Source organism: Lissotriton helveticus, chromosome 4_1 (assembly GCF_964261635.1).
Source record: "Lissotriton helveticus chromosome 4_1, aLisHel1.1, whole genome shotgun sequence".
Taxonomy (NCBI): Eukaryota; Metazoa; Chordata; class Amphibia; order Caudata; family Salamandridae; genus Lissotriton; species Lissotriton helveticus.
In genome coordinates, this window is record NC_136063.1 from 2,074,594,907 (window position 1) to 2,074,615,073 (window position 20,167).

Sequence of the window (20,167 nt, forward strand, 5' to 3'; positions counted from 1 at the left end):
AGTCCATAATCCACAAGACTGATATTATACCTATCAATCTGTTTTCATAATTTGTGGCATGGGGACTGTATGTAAAATATGATATTACCATTGTTGAGGGAGATGACGGGCATCATAACCCACTCGAGGTTTTGTCTCTAGCTAGTAATAGCAAAGCCCCTACCCACAAATAACAACAGTAAAAAATTGCATATCACACTTCGTGCCTCTACACACACACACACTGTATTAATCCTATACTTAAAAACTTTTCTAGAATAACAGACATTTGAGGTGAGCAGATTCAGAGTGTTGTTGATGTTGTAGGGTGGTCCATACAGGAGCTGCTCTTCAGCTAAACTTGGTAACTACCCAGAGTTCTCTGTCTATATATATCTCACTCCCCCCTCTCTCTCTCTCTCTCTCTCTCTTTCTCTCTCTCTCTCTCTCAACATATATATATGTGTGTATATATATATATATATATACACATTTATATATCCACATATACACACACACATATATATATATATATATATATATATATATATAGTGTGTGTGTGCGTAAGAAATTGGGTTATTGGTTGAGGGGGTTACTGGTTGAGGGGGATAAATCCCTACTAAAGCACTAAGGCAGTAACCACAATCCTTGTCTGGGTGAAGTCCCAAGCAAATCCCAAATTAACATGTGCTCAACCCTCTGGTCACTTGGCACTCAGCAGTCAGGCTTAACACCACAAAAGGATCCTACACCAGATTAGAACAATAGAGTCATTTTTAATAAATGAAACAATACCAAAACAACAAAACTCCAATCTGTAGACCCAAAGATATACAGGTTTAAAGTTTTCAGTGAAAATAACACCAAAAAGCAGAGCACCACAGTGGATATCTGGCCGTTTCAGACAGAGACAAAGTCACAAGTTCAGGCAGACTGCAATGGAGCATGGGCTTGCTACAGAGACTCAGTTAGGCCCGCTGAACGAGAGTATCCTAAATCCTTGTTGCGGCGCATTACCAGGTCCCACACCGAAGATGCATTGTGCAGCTGGGGCGATGAGTCAGTTCCGAGGAGCTGTGAAGCTGCAATGCGAGGTCCAATATCATCGTTGATGAGGGCTTGGATGTGAAGTCTGGCAGCAAGAATGCATCGTGCAGTCGAGGTCATGCATCGGTTCCAAAGAGCTGTGAGGTTGTGACGAGAGAACTTGCATCATCGCCGAGCTTGCCATCAACGAGCAATTTCTAATACAATGGTCTGCATTGGGAAAGTTTCGCACAGGCAGCAGCTCCAATTCTGGATGCTTGGATGATGCAGAGTCCTTGAGCTGAGAGAACTCAAGCAGCAGAGGCGATGCATCGGTTCTGCTCGGATCTGCGCCACCCAGCAGAGGATATATGTTAATTCTGGGATGGCAGAACACCTTTAAGCACACTTCAAATGGTCCAGGACTGGGGTGGCACCACCGAATGCAGAGTCCAAGGGTATGGATTAGGGGTGTTGGAGCCTTATGTAATTGAGGATCTATTCAGGAGGCCAGCCACTTAGCCCTTGGAGTCACTTTGGGGTCCTGGGTTCAACAGATGCAGGTGCAGTCCTTCTCACCCAGACTAACTACAGGGGATAAGCACTCCCTTGTGTGGAGGCAGGCACCGGCCTATTCAAGTGTAAGTAGGGCTGTGCCCAGATCTGCCTTTCCATCCTTCCACTGATTGCCCATCCAGGCACATCTAAGCGCTCTTGTGTGTGGCTGTCTAGGAGGAATTCACAAAGCTCAACGGTCAGCTACAACCAGTCATGTGACCAGAGGCAGGCTGCAGGCACAAATGGCTAAGGCAGGAAAATTCCTACTGTCTAAAAGTGGCATCTTTAAAATTATAATCCAAAATCTGACTTTAATATAAGATATGTTTTCTCATTACAATTCCAAAGATACCAAACATGAACTGCGTACCTGCTACCATTTGGAAATTAGAGCTTTTTAAATGTGATAGGTGACTTCAATGATTTCCTATGGAAGAGGTAGACCTTTAAGTAGTGATAAACAAATGTAAGAGTTTTTCACTATCAGGACATGTGAAACTTAAAATGACGTGCTTACTTTTTAAATTCAATGCACCCTGCCCTGTGGGCTGTTTCGGGCCTTCTCTAGGGCAGACCAATTTGTATTAAAAGGGACTTTTTGGACCTGGCAAATGGAAAACATTACAATTGCAATGGCAAGCCTGAAGAGTTTAAAAGGGCTACTTAATGGGTAGCACAATCAGTGCTGCAGGCCCACTAGTAGCATTTAAATTACTGGCCCTAGGTACAGTAGTACCACTTTACTAGGGAGCTAGAAGTAAATTAAATTTGCTAATGGGGATAAGGGAGGTCAGCAAATATGGAGGAGGAAGGCAAAAGTTGTTGATATATATATATATACACACGCACACACACACACATTTAGGTAAAGCAACATTATACTTAGGTGAAAATTTCAGTGACAACTTAATGTTTTAAACAAAAAAAACACTGAAATTCAACAATTCTAGTTATCTTAAGTAACCATAACTCATCCACTAAGGTGATTATAATGCATCCTCCTGCCATTCACAGTGTTGTCATCAATGATGTCATTTTAGATGTAGCAATGATGTTATCAATCATGTCATAGAACATGTCATGAGTGTTGTAATATGTGAGGTCATATGCAGTGCATGACAAGGCAGTTATTGTTACTTTACGGCCCAAGTTATAGTTAAATGGTTGATGGTGCCCATGGGTCTTCTAAGAGCACCAACGAGCTGTAACAATAATGCTTACAAATCCCTTGCAGAGCGTGTTGGGGTGCTCTTTCAAGGAGCAGTGAATAGTAAGTATGCGGCTCCTTCCTCCCCAAGCCTCTATGGTACTTGAGGATCCCATTCCCTGGGGCTGTTTTCTAGTTTACGGGTAGGGGGGCATGTGCCCCCCTTCCTGAGGCCCTTTGGGCACCGGGATCCAATTACATGAGGCCGGTTTAATTTTAATGACGAGGCGTGCTTGCGGCCGCCTCTAGTGTAGATAGAAGGCAAACCTGAACTCAGGACCTGGTAATCAGTACAATTCAGCACAAAAATATCAATATTTTCTTGTAATCAGCCTTGCCGATTCTTTGGGTGGCAGGCAGGAAAAATGAACCTACTCCACAGCAATCAACAATGAATTTGTTTGAACCACAGGTTGCTCAATTCTCCCCTGGTAGAGTGATACAGCTGCAGATCTAAGGCTGATGTTTTTTTCAGGAATGGTATTGGAGGGGTCCTCTTCTTTCACGCAGAACATCAGCTGAGGTGAAGATCTTATTTAACTCTGGTGCAGACTGTTTTTTTTCCTGATGAGATCCCTCCTAGAAAGCCCACTCATATTCCAGTATCCAACATCTTTGGATGTGCAGAAGTGATTGATGCTATTTTTCGTCCTGTAGCGGACCCACATAACAGAAATCTGCAAGCTTTAAGATTAATGGCTCAAGAATCTGTTCAGTGGCCTCAAATAAAAGGTACTATAATTGACAAAACACATTTTCACTATCAAAATGGTTTCATGGGGCTGGTGGCAGATGTTTATTGGTTACCCAAGTCAACAATACTCATTTGATTAACTGAGGAAGAATGAAATGTTGAGTGGAACCACGGCATTTAAACCTGTGATTTCAATTAATCTAACAACTTTCTACAGCAATTGGTGTTAGTGCACTTTAAAATGAACTAAATTTAATTTCGATAGCAACCAATCTTCTTCTTAATTATTTCCCTTTAAATGCGCATTTTCTGAAATAAACCTAGTAAAAATAGTTATGTTTTAGAACTGAATCACACTGGCTGGTTATCTCGAATTTGTTGCCCACTTGAAAATACAGGTCCATTACATGATTGGCCTGAACAGTGTTCTATTCCACTCATGTTTGCACTCCTTCTGTGCTGTTCCGAGTTTAGTATAATGCCATTTATACCAGCTTTGTATTTTAGTCCCTTTGTAATCTTTTGCAATGTGTTTCTTATCATGCTCGTGTGACAAGAGATTTGTAGTCCCTCCTCAAGGTCATTCATTTATAAATAGCACCATTAGTGGGGACTATCGTATAAAATACTACATTCCTTACCTTTCAGCAATCTTAACATTCCTCGCGTACCGTTAGCACCTACATTGCTTCACTCCAGATTCCTTGCGGCTTCCACTACAATTCACCTACAATGCTCTACACCAGTTTCCTTGTTGCTGCTACTACCATGCACCTACTATGTATCTGTTCCTGTGTCTTTGTCACTGCAATACACCTACAACGCATCCACTCAGTTCACCTACAACACATCCACTCCAGTGTCCTTCTCACTGCAACTACAGTTCACCTACAACACATCCCCTTCAGTGTCGTTGCCACTGCCAGTACAATTCACCTACAATGCTCCAATCAAGAGTCCTTGCTGCTGCCACTACCATACATCTACAATGTATCCAGTCCAGAGTCCTTGCCGCTGCTACTACGATATACCTACAATGAGTCCACGCCAGTAATCTTGTCACTGTCACAATTCACCTGCAATTATGTGTTCAGCAGGTGGTATTTACTAGCACGACGGATTTTTCATCTGGAGCTAAAATTTACAAACATATTCAGCTGACTTGAATTAAACATACCTTCAGCTAGTTGCCTCAGCTGAGAAATATTGACACAGAAATGTGTAAAATGAAAAAGTATTACAGCTATTCGGAAAATCAGATCGACTACTACAACATTCTCGTTTTTCCCATCGAAGGTTGCAACTTACTGATTTAAAATATTTGTTTTTGAAGATGTAGGAGTTTGTAAGGGAATGGAAACTCAAATTCACAAATATGCCACTATCAGAAACATTGACCTGAGCACAGTACTCCTGGAAGCTATGACTAATTGCTTTCTAAGGTAAAGAATTTTAAGATTCAGTGGGTACTTTTTGTAGACAACATAATGAGGAGCTGTTATTCTTCTGTGGTTGGGCACTGAAGTCAGATTTCTCATTTCAATGGTATTGTGATGAACTTCCCAAACAATATAACACTTTATGAAAAAATTCATTTCAATTCCAGTGAAATTCATCTGTGATTTGCTGTCACGTTCTTCTTTCTAACATTGTGGCGGAGGAGAGCAGAATGAAGGTGAAATAACAGGTACTGCCGAGCGCTACACCTCTCTCTAATTAGTGTGGCTTTATTTCATTTTACGGTCATTGCCAATGTCTTAATGAGGGAGGCTTCATTGTCACAAGATGTGTTTGTACGTGTGCAGTGACTTCTTGGAAAGGTCAGTAGCACCTGTACTCTCATACCAATCTCAAAGCTTGGCGTGTTCTCCAAAGCACTTATTTTTAGCAATGTCCCAGGGGTGGAGTCATGAAGTGTGCTGAAGTTTGATGATGAATAAACCTAAAGAAAGTAATGATACAAAACCGCCGGCAGAGCAATTGCGGAGCATAGAAAAATAATGATACGGCCAGTAAAATCAGTTAGATTATTTCAGAGAATTCTCAAATCATCAAAGAGGAAACCTGGTGGTAAAATCAAGTTTTGGTGTGGTCAATTAATACACGTGGCTGGTGGTGTGTCATCTCATTCCGTGTTCTGCAATTGACAACGAGGGCCTTACTGTTCAGACTGTCCAAAACTGTTGCTAGAATTATCTTTAATCCCGTAACATGCGGTCACATGTCCAATAAATATTTTACGTTGGTTTACGAGTATGAAGTGTGTAGACTGCTTAAGGGGAAAGTCATCGAATAAACAAAAACATACGTATTCATAAATAAATCAGCCAAAAGTGGATGGGCCACAATAGAGACTAACCCCCAGATGCATCAAGCCCTGATTCTGTGAATTTTAATATGCGAAAAATACCGAATCGCAAATTAGAATTCGCAGACTGGGATACATCAAAAAAAGCGTTCCAAAAATGCGATTCGCAGTCGGCCGCAATCGCCAAATGCGAGTTTCGCTAAATCGCTCAAAAATCGCAGAATCTCCTGTTTCCCATGTTGAAATTGCGATTTCGCAATTACCGAAATCGCAAATTGCGATCTCGCAAATTGCGAGATCGCAAAAACGGGAAGTCGCATTTCGAGCACAATGATGACATCACAACCAGGAAGTAGGCAGTTCCCTCACTCATTCTGAACACAGTGCTGGAGAGAGGAAGAGGCGCAGCACTGAGCTCCTTCAGACACACCCTGCAGCCCCACAACAGGACATACATCCAACTCCAGAATGTCCCAGGATGCAGCAGGAACCAGTGCAACTGGCAGGAAAATAAAAATAAAATTTTCCGAACAGGAGCTGGAGTTCCTGATCCAGGGAGTCAGCAGGGACCATGATAGGCTTTTTGGGAAGCAATCCAGGGAGGTGCCTGAAGCAGACAAAAGGCGCATTTGGCAGCGCATCAGGGCGAAGGTAAACTCTGTAGGAGTGACCCAGCGCTCAATGGATGAGCTGAAGAAGAGGTGATATGACCTCAGAGGCCGTGCCAAAGAGCACATATCAGAGAGGCTGGGGAGCAACATGCCACGGGAGGAGGAGACCCCACAGTTGCGGACAACACTCCACTCGAGGACCTTGTTGAGGATACCATCAACCCAGCAGCCTGCGTGGGGGTCACTCAGCTGGACACCTCCCGACCCACACAACAATCCCAAGGTAAGAGCCATGCAACTGCGACCCCGTCCCCTAACAATGCCCATGCCCCCAGAGCTAGCCATTTGATAACCCCAGTAATGCAGTCCATGCACATCAGAAATGCCATATTGCATTGTGGGACCTGTAGTGTGACAATAGTTCCCTGATAGCCACACACAGCCAGACCTGTCAAGTGAAACATATCCCTAAAGCCAGTCAGGGAATGCAAGCCTGCCTGCATGTTGCAACATCCCATGTGCACGATTCATATCATTAATCATGCACCCATTTACATCACAGGTGCTGCAGAACCACAGAGCACAGACAGCGAGGCACTTCAAATTGAGGAGACCCCAGAGGAGACGGAGGGAGAGAGCGATCCTGCCCCACGACCTGGTCCGTCACACACACCTGCTCCAGTACCACCACCTCCCCATGCGGACAGGGCCACCCCTGCAGCCACGGGAGGAGCGCAACCACCCCATACGTCACGCATGGCAGTGGAACAGGCCATACCACCACCCAGGAGGCAGACACGGCGCACAGCCACTGTGCGGTCGCAGTCAAGCGGCCGGTTGAGGCAGCAGTGCAAGTGGCAACACGAGCTGACAGGGGGCAACATGCCCAAGATCCAGGGCTTGGTATCGAACGCCGGATGGTAGCTGTCCACCAAAAGCCGGCACGGCACATGGCAGCCATGCAGCTGCAGCTGTACAAGACTGTGCGCAATGTGAACCAGCTCACCGAAAGCGTGCAGGAGTTAACGGCTGCAGTGAGGGAGAACAGTCAAATCATGGTGTCACAGCAGGACATCGGCCGCCACCGCCAGCTGCTGACCCGGGTATCAGCATATACCAGGTCAAACCACCTGATCGGGAATGCAACATCCCAACTGTCACGCCGGTCCCTGGCAATGCAAATACAAATGGTGCAATGCTGCCAGGATGTTGCTAGGGCGTTGGAACAGGTCACAACCGCTGTCCAAAACCAGCAGGTGTGTGGCCATGGCCATGTAAGGGGGGGGGCGATGATGCCAGTGAGGGCACATCCAGTCTGAGCAGCCTGTCCCTGCCGGTGGTACCAGAGCGAGGCCGCAGTACCAGGCCCAGTGCAGCATCACGGCCCGATACTGGTGAGGTGGGTGTGGAGAGGCGACAGGATGCGTCCGGCAGGAGGTGCCAGTGATTGACTGAACATTAGCAGCAGTGCCATGCTGATGTACCAAGCACGCCTGCTTCGCAATCATGGGGCTGTATGACGTAATACAGTTTTCATGTTTTTTTAACAAAAAAAGTAAATGAAAGATCTTGTTCACATAATTATAAGAATTTATTTCAAACGCAAATCCTAATCATGTCATTATTTCATTTGGCATGCATGAGTGCAGTGTTGTGTGAGGGGTATGAATGCACTAGAAATAATTCAGTGTGATGTTGTTCCGGTGCCTGTGTCCTTCAGCAGGATTCTTCCCGCGTGCATGATGCACATGTGCAGGTGGGGGGTTGTCCCCCCCGACTCACTGCCAGAGATCTCCACAGGTATCCTACGCTTGATAGCAATATTGTGGAGTATGGCACACACGGCCACGATGCGGCAGCAGACCTCAGGCTGGTATTTGAGGGGCCCACCTGTCTTATGTAGGATGTGGAATCGGCTCTTTAAAATCCCAAAGGTCCGTTCAATGACATTTCTAGTGTGAATGTGCGCAGCATTGTAACGCCGTTCCTGTGGTGAGGCAGGGTTGAGGTATGGGGTGAGGAGGGACTCACGGAGGCCGTAGGCGCTGTCACCTGAAGGATAGGAGCAGAGGGCCAGTGCCTGTCATGCACAGCTACATGGTCTTGACGTACTGTATGTGGGCATGTGTACTTACCTAGGAGGTGTCCTTCGCCAAAGTCACCCCTGGCCAAGCGGGTGTGTATGCCGCTGTGCCTGAAGATGAACAAATCATGCGTGCTCCCCGGGTATTGGGCCACTATGTCTGTGATGATTGTCTGTGCATTGCACACCATCTGGATGTTGAGTGAGTGGTAGAACTTGTGGTTCCGGTACATGTATTCTGTCTCAGCGGGTGGGTAGATGTGGATGTGGGTACAGTCAATGCAGCCAATTACATGGGGGAATTGCGCGGTGTTATAGAAGTCAAGCTTTGTTTGATTAAGTCCTGTTGGGTGGTTGGGAAGGTTATGTAGTGGTGTATCCGGGTCAGCATGGCGTCCAGGAAACTCTGTAGGCAGCGTGACAGTGTGCTCTGGGAGATCCCCCCTGCAACTGCAACTATCCCCTGGAAGCTTCCGGAGGCCAGGAGGTGTAGGCAGCACAATACCTGGACATGGGTGGGCACGGCATTGGTCCTCCTTGTTGGGTGCTGCATCAAGGGGTCAAGGTCTCTGATGAGCTTCGTTATCATTGCCCCATTCAGCCTGTATTTGAAGTAGATCTCCTCTTCAGTCTGGCCCAGGAGTGTTATCTGCAGCCGGAATATGCGCTCCTGGATCCTGCGTTGGTTCCGTGCTGCAGTCTGGACCCTCAGCCGCCTTGCCACGATGTAGAGACCTGGCATTGTGAATTTCCTCATGCTCCTACTGTGTCTCCTTAAGTGTGTTTGTTTCATCATGCACCTGTTCCTTGTTTCAATTTTTTTTTTCCTAATGAACCATGGTTACCACCTGGTTAGACTTCTTCTTAATTTGCGGCTCGCATTTAGTGATTTTCGTGTTTTTCGCAATCTCCGATTTTTGATGAATTGTATTTGCGATTTATTTGCGAATTCGCAAATTAATTCGCAGAATAGGTGGAGATTCGCTGTTACAGAATCGCTAAGGGGGTTCCACATTGATTCTGCGAATTTATGTTTGCGAATTCGCTACTTGGTGGTTTTTAACTTCATGAATTGCGGGAGCGGAAATTGCGATCGCAATAGCTGTTTCGCAATTTCGGTTGATAAATCTATGCCTAAATCTGGGGAACACGACCCATATGTTGTAGAGAGTGAAATTTTTTATTTGACTGGCAGCAAAAGTAAAGTATGGAATAGTAAACTAGCTTTCGAGATCTATCAGGTACCTTTGTTAGGTGCAATAGCTTACCATTGAAGAGAAAAGATTATATTAAATCAGTGTTGGAACATGTGCCATTGATGGGGAACAGAGCTATTTCGAGTAGGTTAGTCTTAAGCCTTTCTAGGTTATTATCTTAGAAGACAAATCAGGAATGTTTGGTGACATGCAGAAAACAGAGGTCCAATTTACAAACATGTTAAATGAGGCTCCTACTGTGAGAAATAAAATCCTGTTGAGGAGAATCAGGACTGCAAGAGGACACAGCTTTGCAAAACTTTTCAGGACTATTACAAAGTTGTAAAGTTGTGCAGATTCATTACTACCCTTCAGACGCGCACCACCCAAGAATTGCTTGCAAGGTAGTGCTAGCAATATGTCAAAGTGGGAAATGTGAGGGAGAACAACTCTATTCATTGGGGCATAGCGATTGTACTACTAAATATCGACACCAACAATATGGTGGTAGAAGAATATTGAGGACAGACTATTGAGGGACAAAATATCGAAAAGTTAAGTACATATAGGGAAGTATAGGTTCACTATTTCTACTCCACATCTATGTACCTTGAAGATGTATGTACTGCATAGACATACGTATTGAAAATCAAGACTTATTTACCTGTTAATATTTTATTTGAGATATTATGTCCCATCTATATTGGGTTTCCAGTATTGAGGGGTGCACCAGGCATAGGTATGGGGTTTCAACCTTGTGGAGCAAGAGCAGGAAGAAAGAATTGCACCTTAATTTGGGACCAAATTGTGACTGAGACGAAATTTGTAGGGCGACATCTGGATGTCAGAAAGGATAAAGTGTAAAACGGCATGCAGCGCTATCTTTCTGATTTTTGAAGTCATTTGTGCACCATGTTAGAATGTGAGGCCACATGTATGAAGGTTTTTTCAGGTCACAAACAGGCAAATTCGCAGAATCGTCTCATTTGCGGCCACAAAAAAGTATTTTGGCATCAATCAAACCCAAACTACGATTCAGTAGCATGTTACCGAATCACAAATTTGGTTTGGGACCATATACTGATTTGATAATTGGAAGGGGCATCCCTTTCCAAATACCAAATCGGACTTGTGTGTATTAATGTTTTGTGACCCAATTCCAGCTGCAATACATTAATAATTTACTGTCTACCAAAGGGTAGTGATAATACATTCGCAAATGGGAAGGGGGACCCTTTCCATTTGCGAATGTATTTTAAAAGTTTGTTAAGGAGAAGGCAGTGGTCCATGAGACCACTGCATCTACTTAAACAAACAAAAATAAAACATTGACATTTTTTTCAATGTATTGTTTTCCTGTAAGGGAAACGGGTTGCATTTAAAAAAAAAAAAGACTACTGCAATTAAAAGCAATCACACACATGGTGATCTACTGGTCTCAGCCGGTCACCATCCCTGTGATGGCATCCATCCTTATTGGGTCGCAAATTGCGACCTATCTCACTAATATTCATGAAGTAGGTCGATTTGTGAACCACTAGGAACCGCTAAATGAATCTCTATGAGTTTCATGCATTAGGAATAGCAATTTCCTAATTGCAATTTGCAGAAATTCGCAATTAGGTAATCACTATTACTCATATTGATGCATCTGGCCCTTGGTCCTCTATTGGTTTGTGTTAATTCACATTAGCACACAGAGCGGAATGTTGAATGCTTCCTTTGCTATCAATACCTAATATTACAGGCCTAAAAAGGAGCAGTTCCTCTATTGTGCTGTGGGCAGATTGGACAGAACCTCTCACCAGAATGTGAGGGTGTTTAGTTGTGTAGTTACACTCTTGAAAATAGAAATCCAATAGGCGAGTGGATTTTTCAAGCAATTCCTTTGGATGCTGGTTAACACTCATGAATTGTACACAGTATATGGACACATTTTACTCCTCAAACTATTTGTGAAATTGAAAAGGCATACATTTACTCCAAAAGTAGGTGTCATCCTTGGGAGTACACTTACAGCATGTCAAAAGAACTCATCACTAGATTCTTTCTTAGGGCACAGATGTAGTCTAGTGTTGAATTTGTAGTCTATAAAGCCAGAATGTGTGGTTTAGTTCCTGATTCCCAACTGAATGAATTTTGCAAAAAAGGAGTCAATCCAATCTAATGCAGTACTCTGAGGATTGAGGCAACAATACCTATTAAGGAAATTGGCTTGGGCTGCGGTGCCAATGGACACTAACAGGCCTGTAGAATCATGGCCCTTGAGCTGTTGTTAACTATCTGCTATCTCAGCTTGTACAACATAGCAGTGGTTACTGGATCAGCACCGCAACGTGCATGATAACCCCATTCTTTAACAATGTAAACCAAGTAGGGCAACATGGAGTTTTTTCCATTACTGCCAATTGTATTTATTTATTTTGTTTGCCCAGGGTGTCTGTAAAGCACTACTAACCATGCTCTGCTCGCCTTAGAGTTCTTTGAGTTGCAGGTGCATGTAGAGAGTAGCTCGTACCAGGAAAGAGTTCTGCAAAAACTTTGCAATTCAGACCCACATAGTCTTTTGTCTAATAGTGTGGCATGCTGAAGACGTCTGCCACCAAATGTGACCCAAAAAGATGATAAAACATTGCAAAAGCACTGTCCTAAAAGCCAAAGGGGACACACGCATTCCAGTCTTAGATGGCTTGCCAACCAATGCTTTGACAACCGACTGAGGAGAAATACTGGTTTGATTAATTTTTACATGCCAGGAAGAAAATGTAATGTTTAAGGATTTCCCAAACTTAACAACATCCTCCTCTAATTTCAAAAGGAAGAATCAAGAAAACGAAATGTTCCACCTCCACACCTCTTGTGTCTATTTGGCAGGTAGGCAAGAGACATCTGTTTTCAGAGCTTGTCAATTAGTAGGGAAACAACAGATTTGTGAGACAATTAGTTGATCTACTGTGTACTAGGCAGAGAGTTGTGAAGTGGTTTTTCCTCAGTGAAAATGGAGAGATTTCAGAGCTGTTGCAATATGCCCATGTCTTTTCAAGCCAAGCAACACATGGCTTCATAGTTTTAAATCCTTCTGAGTTTTGAGAGAGATCCATTGAAATTGCCTGTAATTTAGGTCGGACATTATCATGGCAAGCATAGAGAGATTTTCTAAGCGCCGTGTAGGGTGGTGGAGTAAAAGCAGAATCAGATGGAGAGGGGGGATGCAGTTTTGGAGACTGCATTTAAAAGACAGATCATTGTTAAACAATACTCCCAAATGACAGACTGTATCCACAGGTTTTGCAAAAGGACTCAATTACCTAGGTAAAGATAAAGGGAATGTTTTGAGGTTGGCAGAGGCAAGAAGCAGGTTTCGAGTGTTATCGCCATTAAGACATAGCCAGGTATTCTGCACCTAGAGGTGAACCTGATAAAAGCAATAATACAATTCATAGAAATTACCAGGTTTATCATCAAGCTTAATGTGAAGCTGGGCATTGTCTGCATAAATGTGATATCCTATAGAAGTCTAGAATGAAAAAGAGAGGGCAATGGGAATGATAAATAGCATTGTTGACAAAGAAAAACATCAGGAATCCCACCTTTGATGTAGGTGGTTCTGGAGAGAATTAGGTTTAGTTTGACTTGATGAGTGCCGTTTTGAGAGAATGATGGCAATCATGCCAAGGCAGTTCTTCTGAAATTGGCTGAAATAGACATCTTTCTTTTAGCACCTAGGGCCGTGTTACAGAAAGTGCCCCAGGGGTACAACATGAATGTGTATCCGCTTTGTGCAATCCTAGGGCACTTTGGAATAACAGAAGGGGCTACTGACACTTGTGCAGCTCATTCTATAAAACCGATAGCGCTGGTGCACACGTAGGGCCAGCACTATCTGAAGAGGATGTTCCCTCATTTGCATGGGGGAATGGCCCAATGGGCGTTGCGCGCCTGATTCTAGATGCCAGGAGGAATACCTTGGAAGATCAGTTATTTGGTGCACGATGAAGAAAACCGGTCACTTATGCTCATTGAAACAACAACCAAATCAGGCAGCAAAAAGAAAAACAGCTGCAAAAAAATCCAAATATAATACTAATTAAATGGAGTCATGGTGAAGAGTAAACAGAGGAAAAATATCAGCGTGGGAGAATAATCCGAAAGGGCAGAACCATAATTAAACAGAGAAATAATGAAGATTCGATCAAAAGTTGGCATAAAACGAAGATCACGAAATGTGAAGTAATATAACAAAAAGTTTAATAAGGAAATAGGGAGGGGTATTCCAGCAAGGAAAATTCCACGACAAGGCCAGCTCTCCTTAATTACAAGCTTCCAAATGTAATATTGCAAAATGTTAAGTTTTAACATTGATATAGCGCCACATTCAACCCAGGCTCTCTCAATGCGCTGTGCTAAGCGATAGCAGCCTCTAGCACAGTTTGATCACTCATCTCTAATGAACAAACGTCTTAGGCATCGTAAAAGTAAGCTCTTTATATCAAACACGTCTCACCCTTAACACTGCCTGGGCTATTTCTCGACGTGCGGATTCGGTTGTAGACGTTGCGTCTCAGACGTTCTGAAATGGCGCTGATGAAAGCCGTGCGTCAATAAGCTGGCACGCTCCCTTTTCCGCCCTTTCCGCCGCAATCACGTTGACACCGCTGGCAGAGCAGAGAGACGTGCACAGAACTTTCCAAAGCCTCAGTTGTACAATTTCTCATCTTCAAGCGATGCCCTCTAGCTGTGCCCTCCAGTCTCCCCGGATCCCTGCCTGTCAGACGCATCGGATGCGGCCCTCCTCTCCGCTGTCTGTCAGAGAACAAGGCTCAGACATCGAAAAGTGCTCCCATGTTGTCACAGTGAGGTGATCAAAAGACAATAGCAAAACCAATTAAAACGATCCGACCGCGTGCCTCGCTATCACCTCTTCTGCCTCATAATCCATCAGGCAGGCAAATCATGCCAGCCTCCGCAACTCAATGTGTTAATTAATGAGAGGTTCACGAGCAGCTTGTTTATTTTTTTATAGCTCACCGGTATGAGCGCCTCAAAGAGAAAGTTTTTAAAGTAATATTTGACAATCAATCTTTATAATTGCTGTTTTTTTCTCCCCATGGGATTTAATATTAATTCCTCTCAAGTCAAGACGCTTAAGCTATCATTTAAAGTTTGATGGACTGAAACTAGCTTTGCCCTGTCTATGCACCCTTGCTGCCACCTCTAGAAATGTCTACTTTTGCTTGTCTTTTTTTGTTTTTATGCATGATACTTAGCAGAGGCGCAACTAGAGCCACATTTCTGGGGGGGGGGGGGCTAAGAAAATTTTTTCGGGGGGGGGGCTGAAACATTAAGCACTAGGTAGAGTGGCGCTGCAGGGGCTCTTAGAAGGGGTGAAACATCAACAAAGCCTCTTTAACATGCACACGGTCTTATAAAGACCTGTGAAGTGGTCGGGTGCGGCTGTGTGTGTGCACGGGAGCTGTCTGAGCCCGGGCTGCAACACACGAGTATGCATGCGTATTTTTAAGGAATAAAATACTGGTGAAAATATGGCCATTGGCAGCCCCTGTCTCCTGCAGGGAGATGCAGTTGAAGGGCAGCATCCCATATCTCTTCACGGCAAAACCGGGGAGGGGGTATTTGTCAAGGGATGGTTCTGACCTACACGCCTCATTCACCTTTAGGCTGTTGGGTCACTTCCAGGGAGGGCCAGGAGGCTTAACTTCCAATGGAGACCTCAGCCCGACTTATTTTGCAGGGTTGCAGTGGGAGGAGCAGAGGTGGCATCCGATCCTAGTTGGCTCATTTGTTTGAGGTGATCTGGTCAGCGTGGCCTTTGGTGTACAATTTTAAAATTAATTGGTCAGGCTGGGCAGAGCCAGACTTTGCTAGGAGGGCCCTTGTCAAAGAGAAATTTGGCACCCTTGGTGATGCAATTGAATAAAACGTTCACTGGTCAGTTACGGTGACTACCTGACCTGGAGGCAAATTCAGGACAGGACTGCAAAAAATGTAGGAGCTAGTGGCAAAATTCAGGACAAAAATTTAGGACAAAAGGTACATTTTTTCAGACACTTCCAAGGAGAGGCCATACCCCACTACTTAATTGGTGCATGTATTTACTACCTTTTATATAGCACTATTTATTCCCTATGGTCTTTATGTTATTGCCCTTCGGTATGCTACATTTCCATGGCACATTGTGTCCTTGTTCAAAAATAAATGATTGCCTTTGAGCACGGTGTCAAGGGCATCATCTCTTCCAGATGTATCCAAACTTTCCTGGAGAGAAAGCGACAGCAAAAATTTGATTATGTTTCTAAACATTTTAAAACCTATGGCAAACAGTTTGGGAAGCATTAAGGTAAGTGACCATCTGCTAGTTTAGACAAGTTGAACAAAAACATCTGGCTCACCTTAACCTCCAGCCAATGTTAAACCTAAATAAGATTAATGAGGAAGAGCAGATGGTGGGGGTGACAGTCTAACAACTAATGTCAGGATGTGAAGTACCCACAACTTGTCTGTAGTCTCACAGCACCCTGGTACTACCACTTAACTAGTGTCAATTGGGTGTAAGCCAATTTTAGCATGTGTAAAGGACTGACCACAAGCACTTTAGGACTGGCTAGCAGTGGTAAAGTGCACAAAGTCCTAAAGCCAATAAAAACAGGTTCAGAAAATAGGAGGAGTGAAGTCGAAATATTCGGGGGGAGGGGAACTTACAGAGGGCAAATCCAACACCCCTCCAGGATCAAAACAGGAATGTCCACACTGCGGTCACAACTAAATAGTGCCACCTCTACACATGGTGACACAGAATGATGTACAGGGAAGAGAAACATCCTCACTCAATATGGCATCTGACTGAGACAGAAGAAAGACCTGTCTGGCTCTGAAAAACACACCGACGAACAAGCAGGAAAGAGAAGGGCTTTTATGATCCATTTTGAACCATTAAATTGGATGGGACATGAAAGCGGAGACTCCTCATATTTCAGAATGAAACTGATTTGCAAAAGGGAAAGCTGTTTCTGTGGGACAGATTCCCTCTTTGGAATCGTGTTGGCAGCTTGAGAGGAAACAGGCACATGTGAATCCAACAATTTGTCAATGGCACCCTTTATGACCTTCTAGCTCTGTCACTCCGTCCTCAGCCAATAACTGCCTAGCTGCAGTTTACTTGGTGCAGCCATACAACATGAGCTTCAGTTACACGCTAGCATACTTGTGCCCCTATTAGCTGTCACAATCACTCAATCACCAATTCACTCACTCTCACCTTCTCTTTCCATTTCTGGGGAGGGACTTTGCTGTCATCAGTTCATCCATAGGTGGACTAGCACTAGGGCCATGAATGTGAAAGGCCCTGAGGTTCCTATCAATTATTATTATATTATTATCAATTATATTCCTATTATGCTTGCATTTCACTGTTTAACCAGGGTCCTATTTCAATTTCTGGCATGATGGTTCATGGGACCATGGCTACATTGCTTGGCCTCGTAGGTTCCCAATTGGTAGCCAACCAAATATGGCCCGAAAAGAGGAGAGAGTGGGTTTATAGAGTGACCTCTTGGATCAGTTAATAGTATTCAATATAAGAGAAGAATGCTGTAAAGAGAATGGCACGAGACACAAACCTTCGGTGCATTTTAATACAGCTCATTGTTATGCTGTACATGGTGACTATATGACCGTGAGAGGTCCAATGCAAAGGTCATTTAATAGCTAGAGATCTAAATGTTGCGCATGGCTGCTCTTTGCAACGCTGCATGACGTCATTCAAAATGGCTGCCTCAGTTCATGATTCCTAGGATAAAACCAACACATTTACCTTGCTTTCCCAGGTTCATGAAGGGTCCTGTCTGTCTCTTTAATAGTTCCTGACACCAAGAGTGGCATAAACCTTTATGGGACTGACTTTCCTATGTCTTCCCATGGACTCACTAAGGCCCTGATTCTGAGCGAGGTTTTGAATTTCAATATATGTGGTAAAACATTTAACTACACTTTAGAAATCCGAATTGTGCAGTCATTACTGCACCCATTGCAATTTTCCCAAGGTGAAACCTGCAGATATCTGCACGGGAAAATGGCAGGTGAATACTCGTACATTCTGAATTTGCAGTAAGCACCTAAGTCCGAATGATACGTGTGATTTTCTGAGTGAACATTCAGAAAGGAGCCATTAATGGCGCCCGGTAGACACAGAGGTGTTGGTATTTACTGGGTTCAGTTAATACATCGCCCTATCAGCCACACCCAGAATCTGGGCATTAGTGATGTTAATTCTTTCTTCCTCGTATATCAGACAGTTCCTAGCTTCGCACTTCTAGTCCCATTTAAAAGTTTGCTTTGTCCAGCATACGTAATTTTAAAAATATGAGGCACAACTAATTTCTAAATTCTCTTGCTCTTTCAGTCACCCACACATCCACCCACCCACTTCCGTATACCCTCTTGTTGCATTCCACCAATCGATTTCATGTTTTCATGCTGGTAGTTAATATGCCATGTTGAACCGTACCGTTTTACTTTCGCACAATGGATGTCCAAATTTAGCATAGAGTACCGCCATAATCGATATTTTACTTGCAAAATCCAGTCAAACATTTTTTGTGAGGCACATTAATCCCTCATCGTAAACGCACTGTAGGCTTCCTATCAGGTTGGTACACGAAACTCTTGCTTGCAGATAATATGCAAAGCAATTCAAATGAATCTGATGTAATTAACTTTAATGAACTTTAGGTAATTGCAGCATGAAATCCATTTGAAAATGTTCACACATCTGAAATGCAATGAAATTTCATAAAATTCAGTGTGAGGTTGGTGAGCCACAACAGGGTTTACTTACCTATGTCTTGTATCTCGGTTCCTGTCACAACACGAAGCAGTTTCATCAACCAGGGAAAAAGGGGAAAAAACGACATCAGTATCACTGAAGCATAATTAGATACTAAAATAGGCACATTTGAAAATAGCAACAGAAAGTTTCTTCATAAAATCTGGTCTTGAAAAAATGAGTAAAGATGTAGCATATGCCATTGATACGTACACTATTGTCAAATCTCTAGTACATGACGAAAATTGATACTTTTATTAAAAGTACTTTTACGCCCCATTCTTTTGATCAAGTATCAGTGTTAAAAAACATAAAGCAAATATTCAGGCAGAGCTTACCATAAAATCAATACCGATTTTTCTGTTGGTATTACAGTGGTAGCTGCTGGATTCAGTAACATATGTGATGCACGCATTGTATAATTCGCTACGTGATGGTAATTAAAGTCAGTAGGGCCTAGCAAAACTGTAACCTAGCAAAGCTGTAATCTCCATGGAGCTGCATGGAGCCTCTTCTATTTATCACCACCTGGTAAACATCAGCAAAATCCACTTCCACCTCACATTGGACTATACAGGCATATGACAAGCTCTCTATCACAACTAAAGTGGACTCTCATTGCAACTTCACTTTAAACCTCCACAGAGCTGCTTTCAGCCACATGAAAACATTGTCAAAATTCGATCTGCACCCTTACTTGGTCAATATCCAACTCCATCACACATTCACACTGGCTTGCTGGTGGTGTTAATCAGGGGACCTAGGATGCAGAGAAATGTGTACTCTTCTTAACACAATCGTGGACATCTCTGAGCTGGGGTGTTCTAGCTTCAATACATAGAAACCAAGCTATTTTTAAAGAGCAGGTATGCTGCTCCGTTCAGCGACTGGCGCAGAACATGTTCATGATAGGGCTCCATGTATCATTAATGCTATTCATTTTAGTAGAATCCAACGATGCTCACCACCCTTAAATATACCCGTTCAGGTAAAAAAAAAAGAGACTTGCAATACTGGCAAGTCACATTTTGCTACTAAAGCGAAAGTACACAAACGTATGTTTTGTGTGAAAAAAATACACAATTTTACCATCCCCACCTAAAAGCAAGAAACGCATTTGAGGAATACCAATCCAGAACAGACTATGGGAATAGAATGCATTTAAAAGTGTAAGAGAAAGTCCTAGTCTTTTAAAAGTTGAATTAAAATACCTGCAAGCAGGTGGCGACAGGCCACAAAAATTGGGACCACATTAATTTCATATTGTGACTTCTACATTGGCTACCAGTGCACACGAGAATGCAGTTAAAGTTTGTCCACACTCTGTAGCCATTATCTCTATCTTTTTTAGTAGCTGGTGGCCTGCTTTGGATCTGCAGTAACATGATGCTTATATAATGGATAGCTCCATAAGTTTATTTTAACATAACTTTATTACATAATATGACAATAAAGGAAAAGCAGAGCAAAATGCATAAATACATGTCTATGTATGGGGAAAAGACGAAGTAGTGAAACAATTGTAAAGTGTCTCTGTATGGCTTATTTAAGAGGGGCTTTGCTGAAAAGCAATCTCAGTTGGATGCAGTTTGATCAAATCTGTGCTAGGCCTGATATACCATTCCCATTAGCAAAGCAGAGATGTGCAATTTGCACACTGAC

General features: G+C 43.3%; 1 protein-coding gene across 1 annotated transcript in view; it reads right to left on the reverse strand.

Moving 5' to 3' along the window:
- The window catches only part of TENM1 (teneurin transmembrane protein 1), a 1,826,288-nt gene that overhangs the window by 362,921 nt on the left and 1,443,200 nt on the right, over window positions 1-20,167 (reverse strand). Inside the window, exon 23 of the mRNA XM_078688755.1 lies at window positions 18,518-18,538. Coding sequence (XP_078544881.1) covers window positions 18,518-18,538 — 21 coding nt within the window. The remainder of the gene's footprint in view (window positions 1-18,517; window positions 18,539-20,167) is intronic.